Source organism: Schistosoma mansoni, chromosome 1, assembly GCF_000237925.1.
Source record: "Schistosoma mansoni strain Puerto Rico chromosome 1, complete genome".
Classification (NCBI taxonomy): domain Eukaryota; kingdom Metazoa; phylum Platyhelminthes; class Trematoda; order Strigeidida; family Schistosomatidae; genus Schistosoma; species Schistosoma mansoni.
In genome coordinates, this window is record NC_031495.1 from 25117874 (window position 1) to 25130602 (window position 12729).

Here is a 12729-nt window from a genome sequence, read left to right on the forward strand (position 1 = left end):
CCATCCTGTTTCTCACATCTCCCATTGTCCTTCGGAATTTTTCGTTGATACAAATATGATCTATGTGGTTCTCTGTGTAGTGGTCCGTTGAGATCAATGTAGCTTCGTGTATGCCTTGGTGTGGAAATATTGTGCCGCTTATTACTATTGGTTGAATGCACATATATTTGCAAATCTCTCCCCATCTTCATTTCTCTCTCACAGTCCATGTCGTTCCATTGTATATTCATATCTTATGTTGTCCATACGAAAGTTGGCGACCAGGTCTCCCATCAGGATTGTGAGATCCTTTTCTGAGCACTTTGCTGTAATTGATCGCAACCTCTCATAGAACTGATCTTTTTTGTTAGTTAGTTTTTTACAGGATGGAGTCGACGACCCTATTCTCAACCATCCTTCTTTGCACGGGTTTGAGACAAGCAGTTACTCTAGAAGAATTACAGGCGGAGTTTTATAGTTGCATGTATATCCAATAATTTTCGTTACGACATAGATAAGGAACACATGCTTATGGACAATATAGTGCTAAAATATATTCATGTATCAGTATAGGATTGTGGAAATTAGTGAGATTTTTAATAAGTCAGACATTAACATTTGTGGATGCTGGCTGACAGACCAAATAGGAAGAGACATGCTTTCAGGCTTTTAATGGTGGTCCAGTCACAATCGACTCATGAATTCAACTATTAAAACTACTATACTCTCTACGAACCATCATTCTAATCATGATCATAAATAGTTTTAGAATAATTAATACAAGTAACTATATAACTTACTGTTGTTCGAATGCTTCCGTTACAATAGTCGTTATGTACGAAAATTAGGTCCTAATAATAATTTTCCTAAACCTAAATTCATATTTAACAAGATGGCTAATTTTCACTTATTTTATACATCCATGCAGAGAAATTTTTGGATAGATATGTATCTGAATAACCCCAATCGATATTTACAAGAATAAGAAGGGAATATGAACTGATAAAAGTTAAAGTTTCATTCCCTAAGAATCTAAAATTATAAAAACTCTTCCTTACTTTTCCTCTTATTTACTTCTTCCCAGTGTATATTGATTGTATAAATTATAATATCAAGTTATTTAAATATTGTGATTAAATATAAAGATTCTATCTTTTGACGACTTTTATGATCGATCTATGTATTTTTGTCAGTCGAAATAAATTAGTATAAGGTTGTGGAGATTATTGAGTTTAGATTGATATCACGAATGGATCAATGTAAGACCGCCATTGAAAACCTGGAATCACTGGACGACCATACTAGGTGGTGATCTAACATAGATCCATTCATGATTTTAGTCTAAATAAATTAGTATTGATTTAGAAAAGTCTTTTTTTATTAACCCTAAGGAAATTAATTACTTTGACCTTTGTTTTCCGAAGGTCCTTTAATATATGTATAACTACGAAATAAAATTTATTTTTATAAAAAGTCATATATTGTTGAAATGGATTTTTCCAATCTTTCTAGCTACATATACTACAAGGATAGAGTAAATTAAACAGTATATTCCCAGTTACGACAGATAAAGAATCGCAGTTGCAAATAGAAGCTGATTGTAACTGATGGTATAGAAAAGCTTACATTATTCAATAACGTGAATGTTTTCTTAATTCATTGTGGCAACCTTATTTGAGCAGAAAAAATTGCGTTAATGAGCATAATTTGGAAACAAGGAACGTGAAAATAATGAGAAATTTAGCAAACGTTTCCGCTAATACCTATGGAGTTAGACGGATATTAACTAGTAAAACTGGATAATTCAGTAGTTGAACGGCATCTTCCTCACCAAAAATGCTTGAACCTCAATCTTGTAAGCATACAACTGTTACAACCACCATTACCTAATGACATTTTGTATTATGAAAAATTGATTACAAGTATCTTTTTAACATGAGATTTTATTGAAAAAAGAAGGGAGTTGAAGTATTAGAGAGAGAGAGAGTAAAAAACGCTTGTTATCGTATTATTAGTATTTTCTATTTTCACCACGAATCAATTATAAACAGATATATTAATAATGGAAGTAAAAAAAGCAATCAAGACTACTACCAAGAATATCTACACATCAGGATTGATGATAATGATGGTTATAATCGATCATCAACACTGTAACTTTGAAATAAGCAATTAATAGAAAGCTAGAATTCACTTACATACCTAATCTAGTAAAGTAACGTATAATTAAAATCAAGGTCAAAAGGTTACTCTACCATCACAATATGAATTTAAAGGTAATTATCGAGGTAAAAAGAACAATAAAGTACTAAATAAAATGTAAAACTACCAGTATGATATTAACAATAATTGAATTGTCAAACTTGATGAATGAACTTTATATAGCATGTATCAGATTGGTAAAATAATATGATTCCTACATACATGTTGTTTTATTTTACATCAATGACGTAGATCACATTGTTACTATGACAGTTAACATGTAATTGTAAGTAATATGCACACTGATCTTCATCCCTAAATACATCGAAATACTAATAGTAACAATAATATAGTATCAATCATTAACTGACCTTAGTTAAAACCATTTAAAATGTTTTCCAACTAAGCTCGGTATTAGTGACGTTGTAGTGAACAAGAACACGGGTGGGGACAATTGAATGTATTTAAGCAAAAATTACAGACTATCTCACTAAAATCTGATAAGCATACAGTAAACAGTTAATTTGCAAAATAACAATCAATTGTCTCAATCTTGCCTGTTCCTTCTGCAAATATCAGTCCATCTTATTTGATTTCATTGTTGATGCATTTTCATACCGATTGCGCTTCGTTCCTGTTCTTTCCTTATCGATCTTCGGTCAAAATACATTCTATGCCTGACCACCGCCATATACTGCTTATATGGATATAAGTAACCCACATCACAACGTGATCTATAGCGTGTTCAACATTTGCCACAAACTCCCCCCTCAATATCAGTAACAATGATAACACTTTAACAGATTTTTTTCGTGTACTAGACATTTGTTTGAAAGCTAACGATAGTGACTAGTTGTTTAAAATGTAGTACTGTGGATCCAGTCGTATGCTTATAAAATAACTAAACTGAAGATTTTTAAAAACAATGATAATTGCAATTGTACAAATATTTAGATTATGTAAGGAGTGTTTGGCCTAATGAATAAAGCATAGATCCATCAGTTTCACTGACTTTAAAGCAATCATATAGCATAGGTTGGTCTTTAAAGAGTACATAAATAAAATCATACTTGTTTATTAAGTCCTTTTTAAAATATATATAAAAATTAATCTGTAATATGCAGAAAACTAAAAGAGACATTTTTCTAAAGCCTATTTAATGAATTAATTGAAATTTTCTATGCTCATATTTGACGGTTAGTTATTATTTAAATCGATATTTTGGATTGAAATAGAAGCTGAATAAATAAATAGTTATGCTCATATTGATCGACAGTTATAAAATAAATGCTGAACTTAAGAAAATATATAACAATATATCTTAATATTAGCATAGTATTATATGAGTCCCTGATATGTAAAAGCTGCGAATAAGTCCTTCAAGTAAATGCCAATTGAGTATTGCGTTAAAAATGAGTACTATTTAACTTTATTCTGATTAAGTGACCAGTAATATCACTCGCCAGACTACCCGACCGTTGCTGCTACCTTGACGTGGTGGTCGGGCTTGCCTATCGTGATGATCCAATCGAGCTATGCTGGCTGGAACAATCGTTCCTCAAGGTCTTACCATGCCAGACAGGTCGGTTGAAGAGCGGTGAGACTAAAAGCAGCAATCCCAAGGTCCGAAGGCGAAGTCGTACTGCTGACTGTACAGAGGTGTGAAAGCAGTAAGGTGTTTCCTTCAGACAACCAGCATGACAGCGATGCTGCCTTCCCACAAGGAGGGGTGGGGTTAGAAAAGGTCGACCCTAAAAATGCACACCTCGCCTTATCCCACGGATTTCCGTCTCCGGCGGTAAGGACTTTTGAAGAACGGAGCTAACACGTCAAAAATCCCCCACAAAAAGGCCGTGCGTGACCGGCCTCAAGCAGATGTCCCTTGGGCACTGCGGTCACGCTCCCAGGTCGTTAAGACCAACACTAATCCAACTTCTTTTTCAGGTCCCTCAAGAAATACCCTTCCACGGTGTGGGCAGCCGGGAAGTGATACTAGCCCTCATACCCTTAACTGCACACAAGACCAAGTTGGTCGCTTTCAAATCCTTCCTACACCTAATAACTCTGTTATCTCCTCGACTAACCCTTCCCACGTCCTTTTATCGCGTCGCACCGCTAGGGCAAACGATTCGAGTACACAGAACGTTATTCCTGGTCTCTTGAAACCACGCTCTAAACTACATATAGGAACTTTTAATGTCCGAACATTGTGCCAAATAGGACAACAGGCTTCCTTAGCTAGAACTCTAGAATCTTACACCATCGATGTGTGCTGCGTCTCCGAAACGCGCATACAAGATCCGAGTAGTGTCATTCATTTGACCGCACCTAATCAAAATAAAGTTTCATCTCGATACACGCTCCGTGTATCTGGAAGCCCTGACGCTGCTTCCCGTGGCCTCGCTGGAGTAGGTATAGCATTAAGTCCTAGGGCAGAACTAGCTCTTTTAGACTGGATCCCAGTAGACAGTCGTCTATGCGCTGTTCGACTAAACGGATCAGTAAGGACTCGGAAAGATAGGGAAATTCGTCGTTGCCTCTTCGTCGTCTCTGCCTACTCTCCCACTGACTGCAGCTCAGACGATATAAAAGATGAGTTCTACAGGAAACTTTCTGACCTTCTCCGAGAAGCTAGGCGTTCTGATGTAGTAATAGTAGCAGGTGACTTTAATGCTCAAGTAGGTAAACTAAGTGAAAGGGAAGGACACCTGGGTGGATCTTATGGTGTCATGGCGAAAAGAACAGATAATGGCGACCGTCTGTTGCAGCTATGCTCAGATAACCGCCTATTTCTTGCAAATACTAACTTTAAGCATAAGGAAAAACATCTTTTGACCTGGCGACCCCCGAATTCGTCCCAACGTTGGACCCAATTAGATCACATCGCTATCAGCCACCGATGGAGGGGCTCGATAGAAGACTGTCGCTCATTCTGGGGCACATGCTTAGATTCAGATCATGCTCTAGTGCGAGCACGTATTTGTCTGCGTCTTACTGGACGTAGGAAAGACACTGCAGGGAAGCCTCTAAGGGTTCTACTTAATGGTAGGCAAGCTAAGAATATATTTCAGGAACAACTAGAAAAACAGTTAGGCAGCCATGTAAGTTGTGTCCACCCCGAGGCAGCGTGGAATGACATCCGAAAAGCTGTGGAATCAGCAGTGATATCCGCTAATAAGGTAAACCATAACGTTAGGGAGAAACAATGGATCTCGGCAGCATCTACCGCACTGATAGATGCTCGAAAACTCATCCCACCTGGCTCTGAGCATAACGAAGAGCGGAGTCAACTTAAGCGCAGGCTTATAAGAAGTCTACGTAATGATCGTGAACAGTGGTGGGTAGCGAAAGCAAGAGAGATGGAAAAGGCAGCGGCAATAGGTAACAGTAGGCAGCTATTCAGACTCGTTAAAGAAACCGGTATTAGGAACCCGAATATCAGTGAAACCATCTCAGATAAAGATGGGCATATAATTCATTCTCAATCCAGGAGGTTGGATCGATGGGCAGAACACTTTAGGGATCAGTTCAACTGGCCTTCAGCCACACTTCAATTACCCACGATCCCCAGTCGTCCTGAATGGCAAATTGATGTAAGTCCTCCAACCCTCTGTGAGGTTGAAAAAGCTATAGGAAATCTGAAGCGAGGGAGAGCAGCAGGCCCTGACAGGTTGACCCCTGAGATTTTTAAGGATGGTGGTCCAGTACTAGCAGTGAGATTGACTGAGGTCTTAGGTAGAATCTGGGAACTGGACGTAATTCCATCTGACTGGTCCCAATCACTGATTGTGCCAGTCTATATGGAAGGACAAAAGTCCTCTTGTGACAATCACAGAGGAATCAGTTCGACTAATATAGTGTCTAAAATATTAGCTTCAATAATACTAGGTCGCCTAACCAAAGCTCGTGAAGAGCAGACTAGAGAAAACCAAGCTGGTTTTCGACCTGGACGTGGTTGCATAGACCAGATATTCACCCTACGTCAGGTCCTAGAACATAGACACAAATTCAGACGTCCCACAATAGTAGTATTTCTTGACCTTAAGGCGGCATTTGACTCTGTTGATCGTGAGGTTCTATGGCAATGTTTGTCACTGAAAGGAGTACCAAAGAAGTACATTAACCTCATAAAGGCTCTCTACTCGAGCACAACTGGTCGAGTTAGAGCCTATGGCGAACTGTCATCAGAACTGATTACCACAAGTGGCGTTCGTCAGGGCTGTCCACTCTCCCCATTCTTGTTTAACTTTGTCATTGACTTACTTTTAGAGATAGCACTTTCATCAGCTAAACCTCCAGGAGTTGAACTTTTACCAGGAGACTCACTTGTCGACTTAGAATACGCCGACGACATAGTTTTACTCGGTGAAGACGCTGACAACATGCAGAGTCTTCTGACCACTATAAGCAACTATGCAGGCATGTTCGGAATGCGATTCTCTCCCTCGAAGTGCAAAATGTTACTTCAGGATTGGGTTGCATCGACACCTGAACTAATGATAGGGAGTGAAGTAGTTGAGCGTGTAGACCACTTCACTTATCTTGGAAGTCTCATCAGCCCTTGTGGTCTGGTATGTGACGAAATCTCAGCACGGATACAGAAGGCTCGTCTAGCTTTCGCCAACTTGCGTCATTTATGGCGTAGGCGAGATATCCGTCTAGCAACCAAAGGACGGGTTTACTGTGCAGCAGTTCGCTCCGTCCTACTCTATGGCAGTGAAACATGGCCAATAAGAGTAGAGGATATTCGTAGGCTACTAGTGTTCGATCATAGGTGTCTTCGAAGCATTGCTCGTATATCCTGGGACCACCGGGTAAGTAATGCAGTTGTTAGGAAACGAGTACTAGGTAGGGATGGCAAATCGATTGATGAAGTAGTGAAACTTCATCAGTTGAGATGGCTGGGACATGTGTTACGTATGCCCGACCACCGACTGCCCCGACGTGCAATGTTTCATGGTGTAGGAGTAGGTTGGAAGAAAGCTAGGGGTGGCCAGACCAAAACGTGGCACAAATCAATGAAGTCACTGACAAGTGGACTGGGCCATGTTGGTAGGTGTAGACTACCTGGTTGGGATTCGCGAGATGACAGCAACCGATGGTTAGAGACCTTGAATGACATGGCTCAAAATCGTTTGCAATGGCGAAGATGCATCCACTCTTTGTGTTCTACCAAATTCTAATCTTCTGAATTCTTCATGTCCGTATCCTTTTTCTCTTTCCAAATTTATTTCACTGTACTATACTCCTTCAATAATTTCTTGAAACCCCTAATCTTTTGGATTTCTGATTATACTCCTACTACTTCTACCACTATGGGATTTGAATCGACAACTGCATCTCTGTGCTAATGTGGTATGGCAACTCGAACTGATGTACGTACGTACGAAGTTCTACGTTGTGACTGACTGACTGACTCGCCAGATTAAATGTTTCAAGAAATCTTGTACGACGAATTGCAAATAATTAATGAGACGTGGTTGTTACTGCATGGTTTACATGGATTACATAAGCATAAGCATACTGGTCAACATCTAACCGAAACAAGTCATATTTAAATACTAATAATCTTTTGTTCTTCAAACTAATATTTGGATGAATATGTATACTTAAAAAGGTTTATTTAAAAAGAACTTTTGACGAAATTGAAGAATCAGTCAGTCAGCTATGACGTAGGACCAGGCACATTATATATACATCAGTCTGAATTGCCACACCTCATTAGAACAACAAGATGAACACTTAAATCATAGAAGCAGTTACTCCAATGGTAGTAACGCAAATAAAAAAAAGATTGCATGTAAAGATATCATACCGGGAGAAAGAATTAGTTCGTAGAAAGAAAGGTATATAGTAATTTTCATCTCACGGTTTAAGGGAAGACAAAGAGTGTATACATACACGCCATTGTGATCGATTTCAAACCATGTCATCCAGAGTCTCCAACCATTGGCTACGATAGGTCTTATTTTAAGCAAAGAGATATGGCCTGTTGTAAAGAAATAATCTTATTAAACCGAAAAACTTAGAAAATGAAATGTATCAATTCGAAGCATTAACTCAACATGATGTGTAAAACATTTAAAAACTAACATATTTAGTCAATTGAATCTTGCTTAACAGAAACAGAAGCCTTAATATCTTAATATAAAGATAATTGGTTTCAGTTAATTGATTTACTAACACAATGTATAAAACAGATCACAATGTATGCAAATCAATCCGTAGAGAATTGATATTATCTCAAAAATTACTAAATTCATAGTGAAGGTAATTTTTGAAACCTAACAGTTAAAAACACTAAATATTGATGAATTTTCAATATAGTTTATGGTTTCTAGGGTCAATTAAGTCAGCAAAAAATACATGTTCTCTGTAAACTCTACGAAATTAAACAGTATGAAATTTTCAATTAAAACTCAGTGATTGAGTGTGATATAGTTACTACAAAAACGAAATGAAGGTCAATGTCATAATAGTAACTTAGATAAACGTATATGTTCTAGCAGTTCGGGACTTTATAGTATCAGTTTTTGATGAAAAATATTTTAAAATCAATTGAAACATTCGAAGATCATATTACATCCAAAAGTTTACGGAATAAATCAAAAACAACTTTCTCCGAAAGAAAGTTGGGATTTTGTGATTTACACTTAACTCATAAAAAACTTTTTAAAAGCTAAAAACAAAACAAAAAGATTACATGAAAAATACAGATTCGATAAACCTCTACACCATTTCAAACACTTACACCAAAAGAATTCACTGATGCTTCAAAAGATTTATTTTCACCAGCTGAGAAATCTGTATTACAATTGGTTGGGGTTTTCTCATGAATTTGTTTTTCGTCATAAGTAATATTTCCATCGCAAATTAATCTATCGCCTAAAATATACGAACGATTAGCTTCTGGAGTAGAACATAGTGTAGGGTTTATAGCTTGCGAGAAATCTCCTGAAGAATTATGTAAAGCGGAATAATCAGAAACTATATCTTGTCCACGAGATAAAGATAAACAAGAAGGATCTAGTCCACCATCAGTTGGAGAGTGATCATCCGACGATTCCTTAATGAATAAATAAAACAGAACGTATAGTTTAGTAAATAGATCAAAAAGTTAGGTAAATTGAGGAAAAAAACAATAAAAACATATTTACGACTACTTACACTTTCTATATTAATACTTTCTACACCTTGGTTAACCGTTTCAGATTCCTGGTTGTAGTTAGATTTACTGGGTTTATGCATTCCAAAAATATGCTTTGAATTGGATCGTCGTCGAATATGCGCGAATCGTTTGGCGAAACGGCCACCAGCTAAACTCATCATATGACCACCACCTCGTTGAAGAAGTGAAGAATCAGTGGACTGCAAAGGTCCTGAATCAGTAAATGTTGTCGTAGATGAACCTGGTAGTGCAGAAAATCTCTCTAACGGTAGTAGATCAGACTTCCCAGAAGATTTTCCGAATGGGTTTTGAAAGCTTACCGATTTACCAACTGAAGCTAGCATGGATCGTAGATGTGCAGTGTCAGGTGATGTATCAGTCTCACTTTGAGCAAGTAACTCTCTTTGTAGGCGTTTCAGCAATTTCGCTCCAGCATCCTAAAAATAATGCAACAAAGACAGCTAAATTATTTCGCCGTCTACAATGCAAGTTTAAGATATATATATATATATATATATATATATATATATATATATGCAGGTGAATACTGTATAGTTTAAAACAAACTAAATCTATGTGAGTAGAAGTTGCACACATAACATACATACAATTGTTCAACAAGATAAACACATTTATTTACGGTAAATTAATCGAGTAAGTAATGATTAAAACTGTGAGGAATCAAGTACCTAGACTAGTAGAATGAATATCAGTACAATTTATAATAAATAAATACTGACATAATCTTTGAATTCGTCAATCGTGTATTGTTGTTGTAATGAAGGAGAACATATGTGTGGAACAATCCAATATGTTTGGACACAAAATTAAAGAACATCTTAGTAAAATCTGAGAACCATATAGTAAATACTTATTTTCCAAAATGTCAACCAATTGTCTCAAACTTGACTGTTCCTTTTGCAAATGTCAATCAATCGTCTCAGACTTCAAGGTTCCTTCATTTCCACAGCAATTATTCTCTGTTCTTCGGTCTTCTTAACATTCTGCCACCAGGCATTCCACCTTCGATTGATGATACATACTACTTATATCTGTCGACATCACTAGCACACCACATTGTTATTTTTTAAAGTGAATGAAATGATAAAATTATGGTAAATTCCATTAAGATGTTTATATTGTTGTTGCTATTAATAGTAGTGGTATTATTATCATTATAGTTACGTGAGTAAATTTTCAAATGATACTAACCTAATACTTTTAAATAAAGATTTTGCCTTAATTTGATGACATTTATATCCATTTCATACAAACTATGTAACATGTAAATCAAATTTTTTAAACATAATTACTTGGCAAAATGAAACAGAATGTGGTGATCTCACATAATACACACGTGAACAGATAATAAACTATGCAGACAAGTAAAAAAGTATTTTCAAACTTGTATTCATGAGTCGATCTAAGCTAGACCACCACTCAAAACTTGGAAGCACTGGACAGCCATTTTGTCCTAGCATGAGACTCCTCAGCAAAATATTACTAGGAATTATAAAATTTACTTAACCTAAACCAATTGAATTCAATGAGTAAATAGTATGTTGTCAGTGGTTAGTTAACTTATTGTTTATTATTATACTAGTACACGTGATTATAGTAAGTGGAACATAGGAAATATAAACCATATACACAGCCTTCAATATTATTCTATTAACGATATGGTGAGTACCTATCATGTAAGTACAATAACTAACGTCATCTAGGTTAAATGATTGCATCATCAACTAGGAGAATGGAATACAGATGATGAACATACCGAATACACGGCGAAACTGCTTAACTCTGCTTAAAATTATTTATTCCTTAAAAGCATAGTCCTTGGAGTATTTCAATTTTAACCTTATAAATTTAGGTGTAATGTGACATTGAAAATTTACCAATATCTCACCCGAAAAGTTGAAGATTCTTTCTATAAGGAAAAGAGAAGGGAGTCAAATATTTCATAGGGCAACAATACTATTGGGTTCGTTTTTATTTATTAAGAGCATAATTCTGGAAGTCCTCCGGTCAAAAGAGTGAGTAAGTAAGATGAGTTCTGTTAGAATCGATAACTGTTTCTGACTTTGATAAAAGTTTGGACTCTATAATGAGCATCGATTCCCTAAAGACTGCAGACATATCTTTGTGACGAGTGACAACTAGCATGTAACGTAGGTTCCAAGGCTTACTGGCGATCACATATTACGTATAACACACCAACCTTAATATTTACATATCAATACACATTTATAACGTCTTTACATAAAGTAATTATTTTGTAAAATTAGAGTTCCTTATCAAAATCTGCTGTTGAAAAACCATGTTGTTAGAGGAAAAAATCAATGTAGTGTAAACGACGCTATCAGAATTTTAATTGTAGAACGTAATGAAGATAAATAATTAGGAAATTTGCATAAACGATAACGGAAAAAAGAAGTAGAAGCTTAGTCGCTTAAGATTTTAATTACAACATATCATGAATGCATAAAGAGAAATAAAATCAACTTCTTTGTCATAATAAAATTGTGAACATCTTCAAAAGTCTAATAAATATTAACTTACAAATGAAAGATAATTTAAAGAGAGACCAGTAAAAAAAGAACAGAATAACCTCTTGTTTTATGTGAATCAGTGAATATCTACTAAGTGTTGTAGATGCAAAACCCAAGGTTTGATACTGTATAATGGTGTGAACGAGCCCTAATGAGAAAAATTCAAGCTAGAACGAAACAAATATCCAAACAGTGGAAGGATTTTTAATAATTCTCCATTTGATGTCAAATTTACAAAAGAAACCATTAAAAAAAACAATAAATAAATTGATATGGTTTATATAAATTCAAAACAACGAAAAACTTTAGTTTTAACTTACAGCACTCAATGTATCATCAGAGCTACCGGCTGTGGCGAAAAAAGGTCGAAGTGTTGGTCGTGGTGTACTCTGAATTGAGACTAAATTATAGCTTTCCACATCTGAATCTTCTTCGATATCACTAGCTGTCGCTATACGATCAATTTCATCCCATAATTTCGATGTTGTAGCCACATCTAAATCAACCTATAACATTTGGATGCCGTAGTTGTTTTTGAGAAAAAGAAAAGAAAGGGATGTAAATACAAATGAAGAAAAATAAACATGAGAATGTAATTAGATTAAGAAAAACCGCATGATTCTTACATGACTGAACAAAATAACGTTCGTAGGTATCATTACCAAGTTTTGATTTGATAATTTTGAATAAATTGAGCATTGGGTAGATTGTTATAAAATAATAATATATTTGTAATATCCCAATGAGTAGAAAAATTTAATTTTCTGACAGTTTGTGGTGTGTCCGGATAGTCTCTGTTCGCGAGTTGTACTGAGATGAATAACACGA

At 36.0% G+C, this 12729-nt stretch overlaps 1 protein-coding gene across 1 annotated transcript in view; it reads right to left on the reverse strand.

Annotated features, from left to right (window-relative positions):
- Positions 1–12729, reverse strand: part of Smp_094330 (putative abc transporter) — a gene marked incomplete at both ends in the record, with an annotated part of 54640 nt that overhangs the window by 24075 nt on the left and 17836 nt on the right. Inside the window, 3 exons of the mRNA XM_018793795.1 lie at positions 8933–9247; positions 9349–9786; positions 12222–12407. Coding sequence (XP_018648272.1) covers positions 8933–9247; positions 9349–9786; positions 12222–12407 — 939 coding nt within the window. The remainder of the gene's footprint in view (positions 1–8932; positions 9248–9348; positions 9787–12221; positions 12408–12729) is intronic.